At 47.1% G+C, this 27,469-nt stretch overlaps 1 protein-coding gene across 1 annotated transcript in view; it reads right to left on the bottom strand.

The window, feature by feature from the left end:
* Positions 1–27,469, bottom strand: part of MSH5 (mutS homolog 5) — a 1,348,607-nt gene that overhangs the window by 443,547 nt on the left and 877,591 nt on the right. Inside the window, exon 19 of the mRNA XM_086920580.1 lies at positions 22,325–22,451. Coding sequence (XP_086776706.1) covers positions 22,325–22,451 — 127 coding nt within the window. The remainder of the gene's footprint in view (positions 1–22,324; positions 22,452–27,469) is intronic.

Raw genomic sequence — 27,469 nt, forward strand, 5'->3', positions numbered from 1 at the left:
AGAAAGGAAATGGAAACTACTGATTGAAAATCCAGGTTTTGAGGGATTTACGAAAAAGTGTAACGTTCATCTGAGTTCGAAGGGACAACGGAAGATTATTCCATAAAACAGGGCCCAAATAGGAGAAGGAACGGCTGCCCATACGGGACAGTCTGATCTTTGGCACCTAAAATTTATCCTGAGTAATAGATCTAAGAGTACGGGAAGGTAAGTAGGGGTGGACCAAGGTTTGCACATACATAGGGGCCATGTTGTGCTTATTTCTGAACATATAGTTCAGAGCTTTAAACTTAACCCGGTTCTCAATTCTCAACCAATGAAGATCTCTCAGGGAAGCGAAAATAGAGGTCGTTCTCAGGGTTCGACAGAGAAATCTGGTTGCTGAGTTGTGTACTCTCTGAAGCTTTCGGATAACATCTTTATTAGCTCCAAGATAGAGGATGTTACCGTAGTCCAGTCGAGATGTAATAGGAACCTGGACTACGGTTGCTGAGTTGTGTACTCTCTGAAGCTTTCGGATAACATCTTTATTAGCTCCAAGATAGAGGATGTTACCGTAGTCCAGTCTAGATGTAATAGGAACCTGGACTACGGTTCTCTGAATCGGACCAGGGAGCATCCATACTATTTTTCTCAACCACTTTAGAATGGTGAAGCATGTTGCAGCAAACTTCGTGGCTTGATGATGCATAGATAGTGAGTCGTCAATAATAAAGCCAAGGTTGCAAACATGGTGGGAAGGCTGCGGTACTGCACCCATTTCCGTGGGCCAATGTTGGGGATCCCAGAGCTCTTTGGATTTCCCCAGTACCAAAACCTCTTTGTTCCCCAGATCAATACTGAACTTAAACAATGTGGACGGATCCACTATGTGTATATACTTTAACCACTGTATGTAGTATGAACATGGACCCATTAGGTGTTCTTAAAAGACCCCTCACACACCAACCTGGTTGGCGTCCTGCTTCATCATTGGGGTCCTAACCGGGCGACCGAGTGCCTCCCAGTTGTGCTACGACGCCTGATCACAGCGGAGCTGGTGTTGGTGCGTAAATGTGATGTGAGGTGATATTTTACAGTTAAAAGTATCTCTGAGAGTCCTTGCCTCTAATTTTAATGTTGGCGGCTCAGGATATGTTTAAAATCAGTATGTGTGGTGCAACTAATCAGGAATTATTACCATTTAGTTGGCTATGTGGGACCTAATGGGTCCATGTTCATACTACATACAGTAATACTTACATATGACATAATCTGATGACTGTCAACTCCTTGCTCTTGGTCCAAGATGCCACCAAATCCAACTGGGCTAGTGTCTACTGTGATCTCAATGCAAAGGTTAGGGTTGAAGTATGCCATGTTGTCAGCTCCACTGACGCTTTTGTTGATTAGCCGAAAAGCCTATCCCACTCCGCAGTCTACTTGAAAGTCCTTCCTTGCTGTGTCAGCTCTCTCAGAGGAGTGCTGTTCTTCACATGATCTTCAACATATATTGCACTATATATATCCGCCTGAGACTTTACCGAAATAAAGTACTCTTTTGAATCTCCCCTGGGGTCACTATTCTTTCTTACGGAGGAGGTCAATGCCAAGCAATTTTGCGTCATGCCAGAACGCAATTCTAGTGTACCCTCGCCACACAAGAGGTCCGAACCTCCTGGCAAGCTCTTCTGAGCATTTCTGTTGGACTGTGTTAGCAATAACGTTTGGTACCCACCTCGACGACTGGAGGAAACAGGGGTCGGGAGATATTGCTTCACCTGTTTGGGCGACTGGGATTCCTGTGCCTGCCCCCACTGAAGGACTCTATGCGGAGCGGTTGTGGTGACAAAAGGGAGAACCGAGGGAGCACTGGACGTTGGTGTTGCCTCACCTCCCAGCAAGTTCGTGGTCTGCGCCTGTCACCTAGTGCCAATCCAGCGTTGTTACCCCAAACATGCATCCCTGATCCCGTGATGCACCACATTGAAGCATTGTGGGTCATGCAGTCCTCCCACGCAGGACTACATGGGAGTGCCTAATGACATCAGGGGGCGGAGCAAGCCACATATATCTTCATGGAGACAGGACTACACACGGCACAGCACTTACGATTGGAGAGGGGCGCCGAAGAAGGCCTACAAGCGGAAATGCATCCGCCTGAGACTTTACCGAAATAAAGTGCTCTTTTGAATCTCCCCTGGGGTCACTACTCTTTCTTACGGAGGAGGTCATTGCTATATATATATATATATATATATATATATATATATATATATATATATATATATATATATATATATATATATTATATATATATATATATATATATATATATTCTCTGCTGCGATCTCTATTGCAGTCAGGGCAATTAATTGCAAATTCGTGACTGTGGACATTCATCCCTGGCCACCAGTACGTCTCTTTTAATTCTAGTATAGATTTAGAGATCCCTTGATGTATCAGACCCTCTCCAATATGTGCTTCTTGTATCAAATCACCTCTCCGTCTCCAGTTTGGAATTACTCTATCCCCCACTCCAGGAATTTGAGCAAACGGAACGGAGTTGGCGTAAATTATGTATGAATATTCGAGTGGATATTTTAGAGGTAACGCTGCACCTCTGCCTTTGCTTGTGGCATTGACAGCTAGCATTATTGCGCCGTATATTTTTGTTTTAGAACGAGTGATTGCAGCGACGGAAGCCGTTTGCACAGCTGCCTTCGCGGCTTCATCAGCCAATTAATTCCCTGCAACGTGAACGCCATCACGCTGATGACTCAGTGTATGGATCAAGTGAGTCTTTTGTAGTTCTTTCTGTAATTGAACTACTTGTTCTCAAAGCAACTTATGCTTGATTGTGCCATCTTTTGCATCTTTGAAACCGTTTTGAACCCAGTTCTGCAAGTATTCATTGTAAGATTGAACGCAGTAATACGAGTCGCACACTATAAGTGTGTGGAATTCGCGATCAGTATTTTCAAGCGCCATCTTGAAAGCCTGTAGTTCAGCTCGCTGAGCTGTACAGTCTCCGAGAGATTGTGTTTTTGTGACCATAGGTCAGAATTTACCATTGCTCCAGCGACCTTTAACAATCGTGCATGCAGCACTATAAGCTTGTTTACCCCCAATTGCGGGCTGTGCTGATCTGTCTGTATACATTATACATTGGTACTGTTCCAGAGGAAAAAATTTCAGTGGGCACAGGACATTCTTGTTCATATTGTAGAAATTCTTGTGTTTTCAAATAGGGGTCAAAAACGTATTCAACGTCTGTTGCAGCAAGAGAGTTAACCCATTGTATTCAGCTTCTTCCTGGGATGATTCGGATCTTCGGATCACAAGGTTGCGCACGTTTACGCGTGTCTGTAAATGTGTTGTTGCTAACATGTCCGTTTGTACTGAACGCTAAATTTCTGTGTGTTTCTGAGTCCAATTAGTTGTTTTGAAATCAGGTTTAATTAATTCGTAGAGAGGTTTAACCCTTTCTGCGTAATTTAGAATGTAAGTTCTTCCGAAATTCAGGAAACCTAGAATTGACTGTAAGTTTTTCCGCATTTTTGGAGGTTGGAGCATCGCACACTTCTCTAAAAAGTTTGCTGCCAGGCTTTTGCCTTCACTTTATAACTCGTATCCCTGAAAAAGGACATAGAGGTAGGCAATTCCTGATTTTTTAAAGTTGAATTTAGACCGGAAACCAAGGATTGTTCATTGACGAGGTGGACGTTTCAATCACCCCTTGGTATTCAAGTTGATCTAATATCTCCCTGACCTGTTTGTTAGCATCTTGCTTAACTGGGTACTGCCTCTGTGCAGTTGGTTGAGTTTTTAACTGGATTTTGTGGTGAGGGGAATCCTCATCCCACCCCACATGATTTTTATATATTGCTGGAGATTTTTATATAATGCTGGTATAGGTGTATATTAGGTGAATTGGAATATGATTTGAGAAGGCTGGCAGAATGATGTCTTCGCCATGTGGGCACTCTCTGACAAATTTTGGTGGCCTGTCTTTTTCAGCTAGAAGAATGTCATAACCCTTAGAAAGCTTCACCCAAAAGAGTGCTCTTATTCTCCTAGTTATGTCTCCCCTCCATCCGGAGCGTAACTTCATATAACTTATGGGGTACATTAACCCTGGTATCAGCCTGTTTCAACTTGGATGAACTCATTCAAGTCCACTATCTCCAGATGATCCTTCAAGATCTTTGCGAGCTATGGTGACTTCTGCTGCGCTGTCCAGCATTGTCTGGACCTACTCCCCGTTCTTGAGTTGTGTCCTCAAGTTTCTCGGCATGTCTGATTTTTAGACCTGCTACCTTCTTTTTTGTGAATTGGGTTTTCTTATTTTTTGGAACGTGTTGATCATCTTTGGACTTCACGCGTTCTTCCTTGTGTTCTGACCGTCCTCTTCTTTCTGATTTCTGTGAGGAAGTCTGAAAGGTACAAGAGGAACGGGTATCAGTATTTTGATAACTATCAAGTTTTTTCAAATTATCCCTGTTCCAGAGGTTATACTTCTTTTCAGAGGGCTCTTTTTAGTGTTTTCCCACTTCTTTTTAGGAGTGGTGAGAGTGTTTTTAATAGAGACCTTTCCAGGACTTTCTGTTAGTTGGGGTTTGGCTGGTTTCCCACCCAAACTATCTCTACCTAGTTCTTCATAGGATTTTTCAATTATTCTGGCCAGTTCATATGGTTGCTTAGTTACATCAATTTCTCTTATTTTTTGGCGAATCGCCATGGATGCTGCTTCACCTTTAATATTAGCTAATATAATAGCAGAGACCTGTTCGAAATCTTTCAGTAATTTCATACCCAGATTCAAAGCAGGCTCTGCCCCGTATTCATTGTGAATATGTTTCAGGACGTCTGGTATCACCGCCATAGACGGAACACCATGTGTATTTGTGTAGATTGCAGCAAAGACTGTACCCCAAGTATCACTGTCCTCCAGGTGTGGTGCAATCCCCATTGGTAAACAGATTGTTAGAATCCTGTGTTTCTCATGAGGGGTAGTATTGGGAAATACTGCCTTGATTTGAGTAATTTTCTGAGCTATCCAGAATGGAATGTGTTCCCTTTTTGCGGGCAATTTACCAATGACTGATTGTATAGTCTGTAGTGTGATTTTATTTGTATTCCCCTAGTGAGGGGTTTGCTGTGGAATCCTTATAGGAGGCTGGACTGTTAGAGTCCGCATGACACATTGAACCAACTGTCTATGTATTTTGATTAATTGTTTTAGTTGAACTAATAGTTCTGCACCTGTCATTTCTTCAATTTGTTTACAAAGCAAGGGCTAAGAACACTCACAGAAGAAAAGAGCCTAAGCTGGGAAGAGCCCAGTCTTCAAAGCCTTTCGAAAAGCCAGATGGTTCTGGAGTCTTCCAATGGAAGTTGGAAGAGAGTTCCCAAGGCGCGCCGCCTGAACTCTAAAGGAGCGACCGCCCGCTCTGGCTCTGTGAAAGCGGGAAGTACAAATCAGGCCCGTATTGGCCGATCGCAAAGGGCGGTTCGGTACATATTGAGCCAGCAAAACCGCCAAAATCTGGGGTCCTTGGCAAGTCAGTATTTTATGGGCCACACATAAAGACTTAAACTGAAATATTTTTACTATCGGAAGCCAGTGCAACTTAGGAAAATGGTGCGAGACCGAACATGATTTAGGCAGAGCAAACAAGGCGTGGGCTGCTGCATTCTGGATTCTCTGAAGGCGGACAATGCAAGACTTGTTGGCACCTAAATATAGAGAATTCCCATAGTCCAGCCTTGACAAAATTGTGGCCTGAAGAATGGTTTTGCAGACTTTTGGTGCAAAATAACCAAGTAGGGGCCTCAGCCCTCTTAGGAGACCAAAACAAGATCCCGCCAGGGCCTTGGATTGCGCATCAAATGAAAGTTCGCTATCGATTCAACAGCCCAGATATTTTACTGACTTCTTTGGCTGGGGGGCGGGTATAAGTTTGTCGGGCCACCACTGTTCGGACCAGAGGGCACTATCTCTCCCCAGCACATGAATTTCTGACTTGGCAGCATTCAGCTGTAAACAATTTGCTGCCAAACAGTCAGATATAGCTGTCAGGTCCTCTTTCAATTTAAAGAGATTGTCTTGGCAGTTTCTCAAAACAAATACGCCATGACTAACTGGGTGTCATCAGCGTATGAAAGCAATGACAACCCTCTGCTTTTTGCCAACAAGGCGAGGGGCTGTACATAAATGTTAAAAAGAGCAGGGCTCAATGTAGAGCCCTGAGGGACCCCATGTTTAATAGCATGTATCTGTGAATGATACGGTAGCACCACCACATGAAAGGTCCTGCCTTCCAGGAAGGATTTGAACCAGGCCTAAGCCTGCTCCCGGACCCCCATATCATGTAGTCTGCCGAGAAGGATCTCATGGGAAACAGTATCAAACGCAGCACTTAAATCCAAAAGAATCAAGTCCTCGGAGTTCCCAACATCTAGGCTGCACCGAATATTCTCGGTCACAGCTAACAACACCGATTCGGTGCTGTGATGGGGCGAAAGCCGTTTTGAGAGGGGTCAAGAGTTTTGGTGTGCTCTACAAATTCCTCCAAGACAGAGTTCACATATGCCTCAGTAACCTTAGCCAAAAAAGGAAGCTGGGAAATTGGACGGAAATTACTTGGGTCCGATGGCTCCAAGGAAGGTTTTTTTAAAAGAGGTATAACTTTTGCGTGCTTTCAAGTTGCCGGCAATAGTGCCGAAGACAGTGATAGATTCACCACATCCCTACTTACTGGGGAGATGGAATCGAGGACTTGTCGAAGCTGATCGGATCTCAGAGGATCGGCTGGGGAACCTGATTTGATTTTGAAACCTAAAGATTCAATTTCAGTAGGGGAAAAGAGCACAGTGTTGGTTTAACAGGATTGGGCCTGTCAACCGGCAAAGACATTGGAGAGGTATTCAAAAGGACTTCAGGAGGGCTGACCGTAGGCAGGTTATCATAGATAGTCTCTACCTTACGCACAAAAAATATGCGAGTACCTCACATTGAGTGTCAGAGGTGATCGGGGAGTCAATTTATTCATTGGCGTGTTGCATGTTTTTAAGCAGGGAAAAGATCATTTTAGGTGGGTTATTACTTTCCAGAATTTTAGTGGCAATATGATCCGCCCTAGCTTTCCGGATCAGGCTATGAGCGACCCTTGACCTTGCTGGTAGGTCTGTACCCCACCACACAGCTCTGCCTGTGTGTCCTGCCCCAGCTGCCGCTGCTGTAGAAGTTAAGGCCCTCCTCCACCCGCAGGCTACCACCTGCGCCTCATCCCTGGTGGCCAGTGGTAGGCCTTAGGTTTGTATCACTGTCGCTGTCTGTCTGTCTTCCCTGTACTGCCCATACTGTCTTCTGGTGTCTGTGACCGCTGTTGCCTGTCTCCCTCCTGTGCCTGCATTCTTATCTGTGCTCGTTTTCTTGCCTTCTGCTCCCCTGATTGTACCCGTTTTTCGTGCCTTCTGCTCCCGGTTGCACTTGTTTTTCGTGCCTTCTGCTCCCCTGATTGCACTCGTTTTTCTTGCCTCTGCTCCCCTGATTGTACTTGTTTTTCTTGCCTTCTGCTCCCCTGATTGTACCCGTTTTTCTTGCCTTCTGCTCCCCCGATTGCACTTGTTTTCTTGCCTTCCGCTCCCCTAATTTGCACACATTTTTCTTGCCTTCTGCTCCCCTGATTGTACCCGTTTTTCGTGCCTTCTGCTCCCCTGATTGCACTCGTTTTTCTTGCCTCTGCTCCCCTGAATGTACCCGTTTTTCGTGCCTTCTGCTCCCCTGATTGTGCTTGTTTTCTTGCCTTCTGCTCCCCTGATTGCACTCGTTTTTCTTGCGTTCTGCTCCCCTGATTGCACTTGTTTTTCTTGCCTTCTGCTCCCCTGATTGTACTCGTTTTTCTTGCCTTCTGCTCCCCTGATTGTGCTTGTTTTCTTGTCTTCTGCTTCCCTGATTGTGCTCGTTCTCTTGCCTTCTGCTCCCCTGATTGTACTCATTTTTCTTGCCTTCTGCTCCCCTGATAGTGCTTGTTTTCTTGCCTTCTGCTCCCCTGATTGCACTTGCTTTTCGTGACTTCTGCTCGCACTCATTTATCTTGCCTTCTGCTCCCCCGATTGTACCCGTTTTCTTGCCTCTAGTCCCCTGATTGTACTCGTCCTTTCTTGCCTTCTGCTCCCCTGATTGCACTTGTTTTTCGTGCCTTCTGCTCCCCTGATTGTACCCGTTTTTGGTCCCTTCTGCTCCCCTGAATGCACTCATTTTTCTTGCCGTCTGCTCCCCTGATTGTACCCGTTTTACGTGCCTTCTGCTCCCCTGATTGCACTCGTTTTTCTTGCCTTCTGCTCCCCTGATTGTACCCGTTTTTCGTGCCTTCTGCTCCCCTGATTGCACTAGTTTTTCTTGCCTTCTGCTGCCCTGATTGCACTCGTTTTTGTGGCCTTCTGCTCCCCTGTTTGCACTCGTTTTTCTTGCCTCTGCTCTCCTGATTGTACCTGTTTTCCGTGCCTTCTGCTCCCCTGATTGCACTCGGTTTTCTTGCGTTCTGATCCCCTGATTGTACTAGTTTTTCTTGCCTCTACTCCTCTTTGTGCTTCTATGCCACTCATTTCCCCCCGTTTTTTGTGACCTTTCAGCCCTTTCTTGGGACCTTTGTGCCTCTGTACCACTCATTTCCCCCCGTTTTTGGTGACCATTTCTGCCCCTTCTTGTGACCTTTCTGCCTCTGTGCCTCTCGTTTTCCCCCGTTTTTTGCGACCTTTCTGCCCTTTCTTGTGACCTTTCTCCCTCTGTGCCACTCGTTTCCCCCGTCTTTTGTGATCTTTCCTGCCCCTTCCTGCGACCTTTCTGCCTCTGTGCCACTCGCTTCCCCCCGTTTTTTGTGACCTTTCTGCCCTTTCTTGTGACCTTTCTACCTCTGTCCCACCTGTTTCCTCCCTTTTTCTGTGACCTTTGCTGCCCTTTCTTGTGACCTTTCTGCCTCTGTGCCGCTCGTTTCCCTCCGTTTTTTGTGACCTTTTTGCCCTTTCCTGTGACCTTTCTGCCTCTGTGCCACTCGTTTCCCCGGGTTTTTTGTACCCTTTTCTGCCCTTTCTTGTGACCTTTGTGCCTCTGTGCTACTCGTTTCCCCCCGTTTTTTGTGACCTTTCTTCGCTTTTTGTGGCATTTGACCCTGCTTGCAGGCAGGTCGCCCCTACGCCTCTGCTCGTCACCTGACTGCCTAGTTCCTGCTTCCTTGTTTCCTGGGTTTTTCCCTCCCCTCTGCCCTGTGCACCAGTTCCCCCCACCCCCCGCCGCTCCCAATCCGACCCTTTCCCATCGCTGCATCCCTGCGGCCCGGCCCCTCCCTGCACACACATTCGCCTCCCCGCTCCCACCTCTCTGCTGCTCCTCCCTCCCAAGCCACCTCATATGCAGGACGAGAAGCAGCCGCGCAGGGGACGCACGCAGCGGGTGCGCCACGCCTATCCGTGCCTGGACCGTGCCCAGCGCCAGAACCCCTGGACCCCACGAACACCACGACACCAGAATCCACTATGACGCCAGCACCCTCCACGCACTCAACGCTGGCCAAAAACACACCTGCTTCCAGGCCGCCCCGAAACGGACCCAGGGACCCTTCTCCTGCCACACCTGCAGCTTCACCTGCGACAGAACCATCAAACCACCAAGGACTGGACCCAACCACCTCCACTGCATACTCCTCAACACCCGCTCCGCACGCAAACACGCCGTCGAGCTCTGGGATCTGCTCGACACCTCCACCCCAGACGTGGTCTTCCTGACCGAGACCTGGTGGAACGACTCCTTGGCGCCCGACATCGCCGTAGCCATATCCCGGACGGCTACAAGATAACCCGCAGGGACCGTGCCAACGGAATCCGAGGAGGAATAGCCATCGTCCACAAGTCCACCCTCAAGGTCACCACCCACGCAGATGACACCCTCAAAACCGCCGAACACCTGCACTTCCGGATCCACACCGACCCCAACACCACCCTCAGAGGAACACTCATCTACAGACCCCCTGGACCCAGGGTTCAGTTCAGTGACTCCATTGCCGACCTCGCCAGCACCCACGCACTAGCCTCAACGGAATACATCCTCCTCGAGGACCTGAACTTCCACCTCGAGAACAACAACGACGCCAACTCCGCCACCCTGATCGGCAACCTTGGCCTCAGACAACTCGTCACCGCACCCACCCACGCCGCCGGCCACACGCTGGATGCCGTCTTCTCCACAGGCTCCCATGTCGCCTTCGACCACACCACCGAACTCCACCGGACCGACCACCGCTGCATCCATTTCACCTTCAAGAAACCAACCACGCACCACCTCACCCAACAGCTGCCTCGCCGCTGCTGGAGCAAAGTCACCGAAGACCAGCTGATCACCTCCCTTGCCAAGAACCCACCCACTGACCCCACCAACCCAGACGCTGCAGCCCGAAACCTCAGACAGTGGATCAAAGATTGCGCCAACACCCTCGCCTGGATCAAGAAACCCTCAAACAGCCACGCCAACAAGAGAGCCACCTGGTTCACCGACAAGCTCCAGACCTCTAAACACGCATGCCGGAAACTGGAGAAGACATGGCTCCACGAACGCACACCGGACAACCATGCAGCCCACAAGGACGCCACCCGGAAACACCACCATTTCATCAGATTAGCCAAGAGATCCTCCTTCAAAGACCGCTTGGATAACAATGCACACAACAGCAAAGAGCTCTTCAGCATCGTAAAGGAACTCTCCAACCCCAGCGCCAACGCAAACGACATCCCGCCCTTACATGAACTGTGCGACTCACTAGCCATCTTCTTCCACCGCAAGATCGCTGACATCCACGGCAGCTTCAACACCTCGACCGCCCAGACTACGCCAGACTCCACCTCCCCTGTGAACACCACCAGCGTTAACCGCCTGACCTCCTGGTCCATTGTCAACGACGACGAGAGACACAAGATCATGAACTCCATCCACTCAGGATCTCTGTCTGACCCATGCCCACACCACGGGTTCAACAAAGCAGACGCAGCCATCGCACCCCAACTATGGAAGGTCATCAACATCTCCTTCAAAACAGCAACATTCCCGGAAAGCTGGAAGCACGCCGAAATCAACGCCCTCCTCAAAAAGCCCAAAGCGGGCCCCAAGGACCTCAATAACTTCTGGCCCATCTCCCTGCTCCAGTTCCCGGCAAAGGTCATCGAGAAAATCGTTAACATGCAACTGGCCCGCCACCTCGAAGACAACATCTTGGACCGTCCCAGTCCGGATTCAGATGAAACCACAGCACGGAGACAGCCCTCATCACTGCCACAGACGACATCAGGGGCCAACTAGACAACAGCGAAACATCAGCCCTCATCCTCCTGGACCTGTCAGCCGCCTTTGACATGGTCTGCCATCGCACTCTAAGGACATGCCTCCTAGAAGCCGGAATCCAAGAGAAGGCTGTTGACTGGATCACCTCCTTCCTCTCCAGCAGAACGCAGAGCGTCCGCCTCCCACCCTTCCGATCCGAAGCCACCAACATCATCTGCGGCGTCACCCAGGGCTCATCCCACAGCTCAACGCTGATCAACATCTACATGGGCCCCTCGCACAAGTGGCCCGCGATCATGACCTAAACATCATCTCCTACGCTGACGACACCCAGCTCATCTTCTCCCTCACCAAGGACCCACACACCGCCAAAACCAACCTCCACAAGGGAATGAAGGCCGTCACCGATTGGATGAGGAGCAGCCGCCTGAAGCTGAACTCGGACAAGACGGAGGTCCTCATCCTCGGACCCACCCCCTCAGCCTGGGCCGACTCCTGGTGGCCTGGTGGCCAACCACACTGGGAACAGCACCAACACCCACCGACCATGCACGCAATCTAGGATTCATCATCGATTCCTCCCTCTCCATGTCTAAGCAGGTCAACGCTGACTCCTTCTCCTGCTACAACACCCTCCGCATGCTCTGCAGGATCTACAAGTGGATCCCGACTGAAACAAGAAGAACGGTGACAAAGGCCCTCGTCAGCAGCAGACTGTACTACGGAAACGCACTCTACGCAGGAATCCCAGCCAAACACCTACGACGACTACAACGCATCCAAAACTCCTTTGCCCGACTGATCGTCAACGTCCCCCGCTGCAGCCACATCACCCCCACCTGAGAGACCTACACTGTCTCCCCGTCGACAAGAGGATCACCTTCAAGCTCCTCACCCACACACACAAAGCACTCCACAACGCCGGACCAGCCTACCTGAACAGCAGACTCAGCTTCCACACCCCCACCCGCCAGCTCCGCTCCGCCAGCCTCGCGGCTGTCCCCCGCATCCAACGAGCGACCTCCGGCGGCAGATCCTTCTCCTATCTCACCGTCAAGATTGGAACACCCTCCCTACCCACATACGGCAGACCCAAGACCTACTCGCCTTCAAGCAGTAGGAGCACTCCTCTCTCCCCTCAGCGCCTTGAGACCCACACAGGTAAGTAGCGCGCTTTAAAAGTACTCTGATTGATTGATTGACAGATTCTGAATTTACAAGATAAATTTCATCACCTGCCACAAAATAATGCATGCTAAGCAGGGGGAGACCCTTGAAAACCTTCTGGCCACAACGAATCTGTACGAATCGGCGTGTGTCGTGGGAGGTTTTAGGTCTCCTACTTTTAAGGGCACGGTGTTAGGCACAGTCATAGACTACATATTCGGCTCAGCGAGAATACTACCAAGAGTTTTAACATATAAGGTGGGGTCTTCCGCCTTTAGTGACCATAATCCTGTGATTTTAGAAGTGGCACCGGGGCCCCCCCTAAGTTTCTCTGAATCAGCGATTGTGGCTACTGGGCGGGAGGTGACATTAACGGACCAGGGTAGAAGATTAAAATGTAGTTCCAGAAACCTTTATGGGGGAAGTCCTGAACAAGGTTGAGAATGAGTTCGCTATTTGCCTGGATAACGCCTGGATAACGCTGCTTCGAGTTCAATGATAGTGGGGGCTTTTGATGTTATTTGTAAACAAATTAAAACAGATTTGACGGTAAACAGTCACCCTATAATTAACAACGGGAAAAAATGGTTTGATAGCAATTGCTCAAGAGCACATTCAGCTCTAATAAAAGCCTTGAAAGCAAACCCCAGATATAGGGAGCTTGTGCAGAAGTCAAGGAAGGCATATAACCAGGCCATCAGGGACAGGAAAAACCAGACAAAAAAAGAGGCTTGGGAGAAACTTCTATCCCCGGAGGTACTGAGTGATAGTGGGAAATTCTGGCCCACCATTAATGAGCCCTTTTTCCCGGAGGACGAGAATTCTCCACTTGACTGTATCATCCCTGACGATAAATGGATTGCTCATTTTGAGAAGATGTATGGGATACAGACAGCAGAGAGCTCCCAAGAGGTGCATTTGAATTCAGAATTAGCCGCAGGAGTGGTTTTTCAGGAGACAGAAGTGGCAAGAGCTATCGAGAAGACTAGGAAAAACAAGGCGCCAGGTCCGGATGGGGTTCCAGCAGACCTATTTAAAAGTTTCCCGAGTTTTTGGGCCAAGGTTCTGACAAATGTCTTTAATGCCTCAGGGGTGAATTCTTCCCCTGTATCCTGATCTAAATCCACCATTATTCCGGTTTTTAAAAAGGGTCAGAGAAATGACCCATCATGTTATAGGCCTATCCCTCTGATAGATTCGACGACAGTGAAAATTTTAGGGAGAGTTATCCTAGCGAGGTTGACAGATTGTCTTGAAGGGAGAGGGATCTTGTCTAATGCTCAGTATGGCTTTAGAACTAAAAGGAGCACATTAAATCAATGTCTTAATCTCCAGCTCCTTATTAGCAAAATACCATAGCGAAAAAGGGCTCCCTCTACATGGGGTCTAGGGACCTCTCAACGGTGTTCGACCTGGTAACCAGATCGAAGCTGTGGCAAATTTTACTTAACATCGGCATTGACTATTCCTTAGTTAAATTCCTGGCGGACCATCATTGTGGCTTGCCAGCCTCTATTCGTGTCACTCAGGAAGGGAGATGTACAAGGTACTTTAATTCTGAATGTGGGGCTAGGCAGGGGTGCATTTTGGCCCCCCTACTTTTTACGCTCTATATAAATGCTCTAGAACCCGCCCTGAAGGGAGCTACATTAGACATACCGCGTGTAGGCGAAACCGTTATACCGGTTCTCCTCTACGCAGATGACGCCGTTTTGTTGGCGCGCACTGGTGTGGGTCTAAATAAACAGCTGGACACCTTCGGCAAATTCATGGAGTCTTTAGAACTGAAAATAAACGCTAAAAAATCCCATGTTATGATTGTGGGGGACCACAGTAGGAAAAAACAAAGAACAATATCTTTTTTCTGTGGTACTGATGAGGTCAAAAGGGTCCCTGTGTTCACCTATCTAGGGATCTTGTTTGATGAAAAAGGGCCTAGCACAGGCTACATATGGCTCCGACATTTGGGGGTATAGTACACAATACCACCCAATACAAGTAGTTGAAAATACATTTTTAAGATCTCTGCTGTCGGTACATCAGTCCACCCCCACTTTTTCCATTCATGCAGAATTAGGGCTGAGTTATGTAACTGACTTATTGAAAATAGCCCCGATAATATGCTGGCTTAAAACCTGGCTCAATCAGGAGATCTCCCTGAACCATATGATTTTAAAAGACTACCTAGCTCTAGATAAGGTTATATGTGTTATATATTATATGTACAGGAATTTATATAGCGCAAATCACCAAGCGGTTTCTAAGCGCTTGCTTAGGGAACCCGTCCTGGTATTCCCCTGTGAGATAACCCCGGCAGGGTATCCGCAAGGTGAAAGCCAGGCAGCATCCCGCCACGAGGGGCCATTGTGGAGATTAAGCAAGATATTGCCCAGAGTTGCAGAATGTGAACCCGTGAATCAAGTAGGCACCAGAGCGAGAATTGTCGAGGCCATGGACATTTTAGGATTTAAGACTCCACCGAGCCGGGAATTGAACCCTGGTCCCAGGCTGACCTCTGCTTCCAGGTCTGCCTCCTCTAACCAGTGAGCCACACTTCTCCACTCCTCTTAGAAAAATACCATGGCTAGTATACATTGAATCCACCCTTAAAAAACTTGGTCATCATGGGCATTTTTTAGCACTGGACACCATTAAGAAAGAAGATATTAATCTGATTAAAAATGCCATGGCAAACCATCTTTCTGCTGAAAGGGAGGAAATAGAGCTGAAAAAACCTATGGTAAGAGCGAATTATGGTCTGGTGACCTCACCGGGAATCGAGCCTTATCTGACATTAGTGACACGCCCTTTTTATCGGCATTTACTAACCAGATTCCGACTCAATATAATCCACCTTACACTGGGTGATTTCCCTAAATGAGGAATACCGGAGGATGCTGAACCTTGTAGGTGCGACAATTTTTCTTTACAAGATACCATGCATTTTATAATGTTGTGCGAGTATTATGCAGACATCAGGAAAAAGTATCTGGTACCAGTGTTAAGGGGAGCGGGGTTTGCACAGGTTAGGCCGGCACTCCTTTTTCTGCAGCTTCTGGGAAGTATTAGAACCACTTTTCATGTTGCAAACTTTCTAGTGGCAGCAGTACGTATTAAAGGGACGAAGAAAAGATTAGGTCTTATGGGAGCTGTAGTTTGAGTTCGATAATGAAGGAAGATGTGGTTTGTCTTTTAGGGCCCGATGTAGGTGGCCATTTACCGACCGGTAAATGGTCATTTGCGATGTAGGGGCCCTATTTTACCGATTCGGTAATTTTACCAAATCAGTAAAATTACCGAATCGGTAAAATACCAAATCGGTATTTTTACCGATTCGGAAACTTGGAGATGTAGGTGGGACTCTTCATTGTCCCACAGGCCTTACAGAATCGGTATTTTACCACCCAATCCAATTGGGTGGTAAAATACCGAATCCAGGTGTGCATGCACATGTGTGCATGCACACCAGTGCCATGTGACAGACAGACATGCCCTTAGGGCATGTCTGTGTGCCACATGTCACACGTGCCTGAATTCGGGGTGCTAGAGGGTGTCAAAGTGACACCCCCTGCACCCTTGCAACATTCGGTATTTACCGAATCGGTAAATACCGATTCGGTAATGCCTATTGATTCCAATGGGCTTCAATGCCCATAGGAATCAATGGGCATTACCGATTCGCCTTTTACAGAATCGGTAAATACCGACTCAGAACAATTCGGTATTTACCGAATCTGAAATACCTACATCACCCCCCTCCATTTTACCACTTCTTAAATACCGAATCGGTATGATTCGGTATTTATGAAATGGTAAAATGAATTTACCTACATCGGGCCCTTAGTCATTTGTTTATGGTACTGCTTGTTAATTTTATTTTTTTGTATTTCGAATAACTTTTTAATGTATTTTTAATGCTTACCCACATAGGGAAATATTTGAGTGTTAGTACAGTTTCTTGATTGTAGTCCTATGAAATGATTTTTAAACATAAAAGATTTTAAGAAACTTTTTTTAAGGTTCTGATTACGATATGGTATTAATGTGTTGAATATGTATCTGTGCCTTTTTATGATATTAAGTTATCGAATAAAGTATATGACTGACTGGTTGATTGATTGATTATGATATGCTTGGATAGATTTCCGTTAAACAGTTGTAGCTTCAGGTTCATAATTGCGCCTCCATGATCGTTCCAACCATTTGCAAGCTTTCTTTGCATCCACCAAGGATTCATTAAACCAAGGATTTGAATGTCCAAGTTTTTTCTGTGAACAACATTTCTCAGGGATGCAAATGTCTAAGGCCTGCGTCAGCAAGTCCTGAAAAAGAGAGTCCTCGTCCTCGATATTTGAGGTGAACACAGGTTTAGATTTTACCAACAGGTCAAAGAATTAACTAACGTCCCATTTGTGCCAAGGGCGCTTCATCACAGATGGTAACCGATGAGGCACCAATTTTCCAGGCAACTGAAGTGAGAAAGGGACTAGATAGTGGTCAGTCCAGGCCAGATGGATCGAGGGTGAAACAGTAACACCACCCAGGTTGGAAAAGATGGGGTCCAACAAATGTCCTGCGGAGTGTGTGCTCTCTGCCACATATTGCACAAGTTGGCAGGCCTCTAAATCGGCCAAAAAAACAGCAATCTCAAGCTTGTCACTCTCTTCTGAATGAAGGTTGAGGTTGCCTAAAATAGTGAGGTTAACCGCTTTACTAGAGAGTATGGTAACTCTGTCCACTATAGCTTTCCTCCATTTTTTTGACGGCCCTGGTGGTCGATATATAAGCAGCCCAGAGACAGTGATTGAGCCTGATTTGGAAAAAAGCACTTTCACACTCAGGGATCACCTCCTCGTAAAACTACAGAAAAAAGGCTCCTTCAAGATTAGCGCAATGCCGCCATCTCTCTTGACGGGCGGTTGATTTGATACATAGTGTAACCTGGAGGAAGCGCCAACCAGGCCACTGCGCCCGAGTCCTGGTTTAACCAGGTCTCAGTTAAGAATAAGCCATCAGGCCGTTCCTCTGTTAACAGGTCACTGATCTCAGCGTGATGTTTCGCAAGAGACCGGAAATTTAAACTGAGGAATCTAAAATGGGATGACTCTGGGTGGGAAGCCACTTTTTTTCTCCTGGTAAACTAAGGAGCATTGGTCACACTGAAAAGATTTCACCTCGTGAGCCCAAAGATGCTTTGGACAGCGTGAGCCTTGAGTGTCCAAGGACAAAAAGTTCAGAGCAAGTGTAAGACAATTTGTCCCCTGGCGCAGATGGGCGCAGACGGGCTTGCCTTTGGTGCGCCTTCGGCGCGCCCGCTGCGTGCGTCCAAGGCGCGTCCGCATTGGGTGGGAAAAAAAATAGACGGTGTGCAACAACAGGCACCTTCCGCCGCGTCTGATTGGCCCTTGGGCAGCCAATCAGCACATGGGAATGCGGCTACTTCGGATTAATAGAAGCAAATGTGCAACAATATTTAAAACGCAAGTGTACAGAGTCCCTCAGTAACAAGAAATAGTTTAAAAACAAGTTAGAGCAGGACTTTGAAAGCACACAGCGCGAATGCTTAGAGGAGCAATGGCAGGATGTGGTGTATAGCTGGCTAATACCAGCCATGTTGCTCCTGGTCTACCTAGTGGACCGAGCCTGGTAATGTGATTTTGATGTTGTAGGGCGCCTTTAAACCAGAGCGCATGGTCTTGGTATGTTAACACCTTTGTTGCTCTCTGAATTCTTCCCCTGTGCTGGGCCATAATGTAAATGGGTGTGGTCATGACGAGCTGAGCTCGTCATGAGCACACGAGCAGTGTACCTCATGACGAGATGAGCTCGTCATGAGCACCGAAGGGGTTAATGGAATTTCAACATCCTTCAAAGGAGTGTATTCCGCTGGAGGTTCCTCTACTTTGTAGAAGTGGAACACATGTGTTACTGGATTTGCTTCAGGGAAGACAATCCATAAATAGAATACCTCTGTCAGCCGATATTCATGTGCCTCTATGACAAAAATTACCCTACCACCTCTCGATGATAGGCCATTTGTTATAAGCTTTATAGTGATGGTTTTCCTTAAATTTTCTGGGATGATTATAGCATCCGGGTCGGTTTCTGGGAAACCTGTAATGTTTAAACCTGGTCGGGCATTGCTGCCTGCCGGTCCACTGTTCTCGGTATCGCTATCCGATATTTTGATGACTGAAAGTTTGCAGAGCAAGATTCAAGGAAACAAAGATAAGGTGCACAATATTTTGGAACACTGTATCCTTCAACGTTGAACAAACCGAAAACTAATACATCGGATTTTCATCCTACTCAGTTATGGCGGATATTTTATCCTTTTACCCACTCCAGACGTCTATTGGAGTTTTTTTACGGGAAAAAGGGGTCTCTGTGAAAAGCACGACTGAGTTACTCTAGTATCTAGCATTAAATTAGTTAAATTAGTGCCTTACCAAACGTTGGGCGCCATGTAGTATAGTTCCTATATTCCCAATAGGCTCTGCACTTTGGAATAACATATCCTATAGATTTGACGTAGGACTTATGTCGACTAGGTCTCTATCGAATATATTAGACTTAATTGTGAGTGCCAGCTAGCTCAGAGGTCACTAGAAACTTTCTCGAATACACAAGAAGGGATTAGTTTCTGACAACCGCATAAACATGACAACTTTGTTTCCCCAAGATAAAACGTATCTTCAGAGTCGTGGAAACAATAGATAGATATTTTACTCAGTCATTCGTGCATGCTTCGTTTCATCAGAGGTGCAGAGAAATAGAGAGACAGGCGTTTTCAATAAAAAGATTTATTGAACAGTCTTCTTTCTCATGCAAAAGAAATTAACTGCTACAATCGTAATACTGGCTGTAAAGTATAATGCGTGCAGCAAGAAGAGTATTAAGAAACAATACTTTAAAAGCCTGTTATGGTGTCTAAGCCATAAAATACATACATAAATAACAAAGGCTAAAAGTACTCAACTGGTGCTTCTAAAATACACCTACCCCAATGTACCTAACCTAAGTCCAGTACGCGGGAAGAAGTAAGTATGGTGTAGCATAGGTTTAGTTTCTTATCCAAGATTTCTCTTAGGGTTTAATCAGCTCCGTACCTTGATTTTAGAATGAAGGAGGTCTGGTATCTCTGTCTCGGGACTCGATTTCCCAACACCCCGCGAGGGGAGCTTGGAAACACTGGAGCTGGATTCTCAGCAAGAGAAAGGCAGCCACTCTGTCAGTGCGTCAGCTGGAGGGTCGGCTTCCTTCGGCACTTGCTGTAGCGAGCTGCGTCGGGCAAGTAGATAGTCGAGCTGCTCCGAACCACTGTGTGTTTGCTAGGGCAAGTGTAGGCATATTTATACCTTGAAGGTGCCTAGTTTGATGTAAAGTCGGACATAATGACGTCACCAAAGAACCGCAAGGGAATGGTAGTTCTTTGAAATCTCCATGATTGCTAGGACAAATCAATATTGAAGCAAGGGGATGTCCCTGACTGCTGAAGCTGAGTTTTCCAAGAAATCGTTGTGGCTGTTTGGAACAAGTGGAAGTTGCCATGCCTGTATTTGGCCTGGATGAGTTATGTCTAAACATGGGCATGATTTATATGCCCATTTAAGGGCAATGTGAATTGTACCTATATGAGGGCATGAATTGGAGAACAAACCAGCTCAGTTAGATTTCCCAGATGTTTCACCCATTGGAACTTCAGGTCCCATTGCAGAGCCCGCTTGTGCCATCTAGCATGGTCCACAAGAAGGATGCAAGAGGCCATGAGGCCCAGCAGCCTCAGAGTCATTCTCACTAAAATCCAGGATAGAGACTGAAATATCAGTATCATAGCTTGAATATCCTGTACTCGCCGCTCGGGAGGAAAAGCCCAAAACTGCTCCGATGATGTGGAACGTCTGAGAGGGAGTCAGGTGTGACTTCGGCATGTTCATAGTAAACTCCAGCAAAAGCAAGAGGTCCATTGTAGTCTGGAGATGGGAGATGTCTGCCTGGGATGGGCTGCCTTGCACAACCAGTTATCAAAATAGGAGAAGACTGGAACCCCTAATCTTCGCAGATGAGCTGCAACCACCGCCATCACCTTGGTGAACACCCGCGGGGCACTGGTGAGGGTCAAGGGGAGCACAGCAAATTGAAAGGTCTCCCTACAGATAGTGGCAATAGGCTGGCAGGACGGGAATGTGGAAATAGGCGTCCTGCGAGTCCAACGCTACCATCCAGACTACCCGAGACAAGGGCAGACAGTACCTGAGCCAGAGTGAGCATCTTGAATTTCTCCTTCCTGAGGAAGAAGTTGAGGGCTCTGAGGTCAAGAATAGGACAGAAGCCTCCGTCCTTCTTTGGAACCAGGAAATAGCGGAAATAGCAAACACAGCCTATTTCTGGCCCGAGAACCCTCTTTATAGCTTTTTTGGCCAAGAGAGCCTTGACTTCCTTGCAGGGTAGCGCAAGATGATCCTCCGTCAGCCAATCGCGAGTTGGAGGCATAGAGGAAGGGGTAGTCTCGAAGGGAAAGGAGTATCCCTTTCGGCCTATCTGCAATACCACCTGTCCGAGGTGATGTCTCGCCAGTGGTGGAAGTTATGGAGTATCCTGCCACACGCTTGACGCTCATGACCCCCAAAGGATCGAACTAGGAAGACTTTGGGGTTGAGGAGGGGATGGTGGCTTGGTTCAACTTCAGGCCTCCTGACCCACGGGGACGGAATGAACCGCCACCATGGCCCAGCAGAGGTTACTGAACTTGTGGAACCCGTTGGCTGGATTATGGTTGCAGCCGTAGGGTTGGAGACAGAGCGAAAAGGAGACGCATGCCGGGGTGTAGTACTTAGGCCCAAGGATTTGGCTGTAGCCCACGAATCCTTGAAGAGCTCAAGCGCTGTGTCAGTCTTGTCTCTGAAGAGACGTGAGCCATCAAAAGGCATGTCCATAAGGTTTCACCTGGACATCCCCCGAAAAGCCAGATGTCTTCATCCAGACGTGGCGCCTGATGGCCACCGTAAAAGAAATTGCTCTGCCTAGCGAGTCCGTTGTGTCCAAGCCACGGCAAATGACGAACTTCGCTGCATCTCTGTAGTGTGATATTGCTTAGGAGAGCAGGGTCCAGTCCTCCTCCGAGACCCTAGGCAGTACCTGCACAGCAGTATCCCATTTAGATTGGTAATAACGTCCCAAAAGGCATGCAGTGTTTACCGACCCCAATGCAAGGCTGTTGAAAGAGAACATTTTCTTTCCAAAGGTCTCCAGCAATTTGGATTCCCTGTCTGGGTGGCTCTCTTCAACCGATCGGTGCTGGCTGGTGCAGAAAAAAAGAACTGACGTCAGCACGCCGGAGTGGCAGTTATATTGACGCGGACGTCACGACGACGAAAAACAACGCCACGTGGAGTCAACCAACTCCACTTACCGGCACGCAGGGGTACTGCCATCAAAAATCCTCTAGATCCAGCCTGACGCCTGGAAGTTCAAAGGTAAGAAATCTGTAGCTAGATGTCTCTATCAGCTACTAGGGTAAAATAGCGTACGCTACTGCCGGGTATGACTCATGGTGAGGTAACAGTGCCACCAGATCTATACAAGGGTGTAAATACTGGTTGGAAATGCTAACAGCGTTCATCTATTTTTCTGTGTTCTCTACAATCTACTGTACTCTCTGTAGTGGAAACCACTTTGGATTGTAAATTTGTCAAAGCTTAACTCTTGAATGCATGCCCTCTTCACTGGAGGTCTGTTGAAATTGATACATAAGTATCCATTGACAGAAGCCTGGTAGAAGCAGAAGCTTAGTAGTTTAACAATCTGGCCACCTTTAATGGATAACAGAGCTTCCACACATACCTGCTTTAGATACACACTCTTCCCGCAAGAGTTAGGCCCTGTGAGGATCTTGATCCGGCTGCGCTCCTCAAAGCTGTCTATGTTGTTTGGCACAAAGGTCCTTGTGCACAGCTCCATGAGCGGGTGTCTGAGGGAGTTAGAGAGGTGAAAGGACAAGGTTAGAGGACACCACAGTACATAATGTAACCATTTATATGATCTGAATTCTACGCAGGGACACATCACCTACTCTATGTTCTAAATCTCTTCTCCAGCATTGTTGATGGCTTCCATGTTACCAGAACACAATAACAACTGATGAGAAAACAGCATTCTTTCTGATTTCCAAGATTAGTTTCTATGGAACATGTCTCAATAATAATGGAATATAGCTTGTATTAATAAACAAACTTTCATTATTTAGCTTTTAATTTGCAAATAAAGCACCTTATACAATGAAAGACATATTCATTTATAAATTAAGCACATGGACTTAAAACAGTCGGTTTGTGTGCATGCTGTCAGCTAAATATACTGTGTGTCTGTTTTGTGCAGGTTGTTTGTACGGGGTTCTGTAGAATGTATTCTTTAGGGCGTTGTTCTAATGTTGAGAGCTAATAGGGTCTAGTGATAGCCATTTAGGGCACATTCCTTCCATGCCAAACAGAATGGTCGGGAATTGTCTTCCCTTGCTCATCCATACCTTTACCCTTTTTTTTATTTAGGGAGACAGCTGATCAGGTACCTGTCCCAATAGTGATAAAGCAACCCAGGGACAGATGCACTATTTACTGGTCACAAAATCTTGGTCCCAATTTGGGGCCAGTTTTTTTTGCGACCAGTAAGGAATTTTAAGAACCAACCTATGTACTAATAGGTTGTTTCCTAAAATTCTAAATTGTAGTGGGTCACAATTGCGCCTCACTATTTTTTTTGTAATGCAGTCTGTTTACCTTGAAGGAAACAGGACTGCGTTTACAAAGATAAGTTTCCGTAAACAAAGTTATTTCTTTACATTCACAAATAAGAAGGGATGCCAAAGGGACGACTTTTTTTTTGCAAATGGACTACAAGGATAAGTTACTTACCTGTAATCGTAGTTCTCTTCCAGGGGTATCCTCATCAAAGTCATAAGCACTGAATATTCCCGCCCATGTGCGGGGACCCCGGAAATAATATAAAAATTATATATGGAAATCATATATATATATAAAGCTCCACATATATATATATATATAAACATATATCATTTTTCCCATACCAATGCAGCTCCCAACGGGAGGCTAAGCAATGTAATTACACACATAAAGATTGTATTTGCAATATATAAAAAACACAAGAGGGCAAGTAGCACTTGAACTCTGTTTTTTAACCACTTGGACGCTATGGGTCATTAGGCCCATATAATGAGATTTCCATTGAAATGAATGGGCAGTGCATGACAAGTTACCCTTGTCATTAGCATCCAAGTGGTTAATGAGTAAAGCACTCACAAAGAGTAAAAATTCCAAATAAAGTAGAAATTGTTAGCCTACTGGCTGCATTGTAAACCAATAGCATAGAAAATGAACGCATTTTCAACAAAAACTGGCACCGTGCCTTTAAGGCAGCCATGACCCCTAGCTTCCCATCATGCCTCAGGGGTGACAGTTAGGTCAGTAGTTATTTGCATAACCCTGAAGTAAGGGCACAAAGATATCCTTTAACACCTCAGAAAAAATCTCATTTGCCTGGGGAGGCGGGTGGGTTGCTTATGACTTTGATGATGATACCCCTGGAAGTGAACTAGGATTACAGGTAAGTAACTTATCCTTCTCTTCCAGGGGATCCTCATCAAGGGTCATAAGCACTGAATAGACTAGTAAGCCCATCAACCACCTGCAGGCAAATGAGAAAACAAAGTGACCCAGTTAAAAAAACGACAAATCAGCTGTTGAACAGATTCCTCAAGGAGGTCTGACCTACTTGAGTGTCTGCTCTAGTATCTGAATCAAGACAGTAGTGTGTTGTAAATGTGTGTACTGATCTCCAAGTGGCTGCTTTACAGATCTCGGAGAGGGGTACATTATTGAGGAAAGCAGTCGTAGCTGCTTTTCCTCTTGTGGAATGAGCTTTGGGAGTGGACAAAAGAGGTTTCTCTGCTAACTGGTTAGCCAATTTAATGCATGAGACTATCCCTTTGGAAATGGACCATTTTGTTGCTGGGAAACCTGTTATGACTGAACCGTAATTAATGAAAAGATGCTCAGACTTTCTCAATGGCTTCGACCTGTCTAGATAAAACTTCAAGACCCTTTTAAGGTCCAATGAATACAGTTCCCTCTCCGCTGGAGTGGAGGAGCTAGGAAAAAAGGTCGGAAGAGAAATAGTTTGATTTACATGAAAATCCGACCCCACCTTCGGAAGGAAGGAAGGATGTGTTCTGAGGACTACCCTATTGAGATGAAGGACTAAGGGGTCCATTAGGATGTTGTGCGGTGGCACCACCGCGGTGGTGGCGGGGCGGAAAAACAGCTTTTTCCGCTTGCGAGCAGCGGTACTCACGTCCATCACATTAGTATGGCAAAACATAGGTCATTTCCCATCCGCCGCGGAACGATGCGCACCACCATCAAAGTGCGCCCGCCACCGCGGCGGCGGGAGCCAATCGAGACTCTCCACCGTGCTGAATGATGTCCGCCCCGCTCGACAAATTAGGATGGCCCAAACAAGCTGAGGCACCGCAGCGGAGACACCGCCCAGCCTGAGCAAGCGGAAAGTCGACAGCGGAGAGCGAAATACGAGACCCGGTCATGAACGCCATGGACCCAGCCCTCCATATGCATCCCGTGATGTACCTGCTACAACACTACCGCCAGATGGGCCGCCGCAAACGACGCCGCAGGTACGCAACTACACATAGGCAACACACAACACACATGCCGACACAGGGCCCAAGCACCACACAGACACCTGCTGGGGGTCACAACACATCCACAAGGGCACCCACACATCACCCACCTGACAACAAGGCACCCCTCTGCCTACGGAACACACATCGTCCGCCAACTAGCAGCAACGTCCCGGTCCCGGTCACGTCACCGCCGCGGTCAACACATGCGCACTATGCAGAAGGCAGGGCCACTCCAAGGCATGGGCAGGGCACAAACACCATAGGGACACACCACCCCAACCACACATCAACACACCCCAACAAGTGACAGGCCAGGTGCCCATCCCGTGCACCACACAGGCACACTAACAAGCACAGCAACAACAAGCACAACGCACACCCTCTGCACCACACAACACACAACCAGGGACACAGTCACTGCACAAGTAGCTGACAAGGAACACACAACACCAGTGCCACACACACACTGAAGGCTCACAATCCTTGCAAGCACATACACACACAAACAAACACACTCCCTGGGTGTAGCCACAAACACAACACATAGACAGGGATGCCTCAACAAATGCCTGCACAAGAAAAACACACAAACACTACAGGAACACATACTGAACTCCAACAGAAACAGACATACCCAGTCAGCCAAACTGAGGAAAAGCAACGGGAGCACAGACACAACAGGAGGACACAACAACATCACTCAGGAACAAAACACACACACCATAACACCAATCACACAAGAAATGCATCTGGACAAACACACACTGCCACATCAAACCGACCACAGATGCACATGAAACCCCAATCAACAAACACCACAATACATCAGGGGATGCACACCAGGCAATGCCAAGGCCACATACACACAGCACTGCATGCACAACAAGCAGTGTCTGCATAACAAGCACAACAGCCACACACACACATGATCGACACAACCGCATCACACACACCACAAATCAGCACTGCACAAATACAGCAGCACACCCAGGAACTGAAGCAATACCACAGCCAACATCCATACATCCAACACAACAACTACAAATGGACCATTCTGGGATACAAGAGCCCAGCCACCTCCACCAGAGCACTGGCCAGCACACAAATCTGAAGTGCACATGACCACTACAGAATGACCAATAGCACAAGGACAGCACACATAAACCATTGGGGCAATGTCCAGAGTGGAATAACACTCGTGGCCCAAGAACTGCACCCAAAGCACAAGCCCACAAATGAAGTGATGTGGAGGTACACACACATAGAAACCAAGGGGACAGCTGACATCAAAGTGAAACAGCCTGCATGTCAGTAGCAGACATGTAAGGGTTGTACCACACACAAATAGAGGGTGGGAACACCCACAATGGCCAGGCACAAGTGGCACACATAGTGGATGGACCAAAACCCCCCACACCATGCCATACAGGAGTGGAAAAACCACCATGTGCCTGCATGCATGACAAACACAATGGCAGTCTGGAGCAGCAGAGCCACACAGTTTACACAAAAACACCCAAAACACATTGAGGATCAACCAAACACAACACTGATGTGCAACTCACACACTTTGCACACCTCAAACTTACAAACACAACAAGGAGGAGTCAAACACAACATCATGGATACACCAACACACAGCACAGTGCACTACAAACAGCTCACACAAGTGCATACAATCCTCTACACAGGTCAAGACAAAACAAACAACAGGAATACAACTCCTGGGTGACACATGTGTGTCCCCCACAATACAGTAGCACACATACATCCACTACAAACTCACACCCTTCACACTGCACACCTCTACTACACCCAAGGCCACGCATCTCATGTAGGCCATGGTACCAGAACCAAGGGCCAACAAAAGATGACCATACACATACAAGGCTGGGCACACAGAAAGGAAACCACACACATACTTCATGACAAATCCCAGCCAGCTCCTAAACATGTGCACAGCACCACACCCTGTGCTGGCAGTGTCCCCCAACCAGACATGTGAACAGTGTAGGCAACAGTAGCAAATCACTAACAAGATGGCTGCATGGCGGGTAAAATAACCATCACACATAACAACATTTGCAGGCTCAGAATGGCCTGAAGACCCTGTCACCCCTGTCCAAAAATATGATGCCTGCAAAGCACCTTGCAATGTTGAAGTTATACTTGGAGCATGGTGCACAGGCAATTAAATGCGAACAGAAACAGAACTATAATCAGCAAGGACACTGACAAAACACACAACAGAAGTAACTGTATTTATTCACAGA

The sequence above is a fragment of the Lissotriton vulgaris genome, chromosome 5 (assembly GCF_964263255.1).
Source record: "Lissotriton vulgaris chromosome 5, aLisVul1.2, whole genome shotgun sequence".
Taxonomy (NCBI): domain Eukaryota; kingdom Metazoa; phylum Chordata; class Amphibia; order Caudata; family Salamandridae; genus Lissotriton; species Lissotriton vulgaris.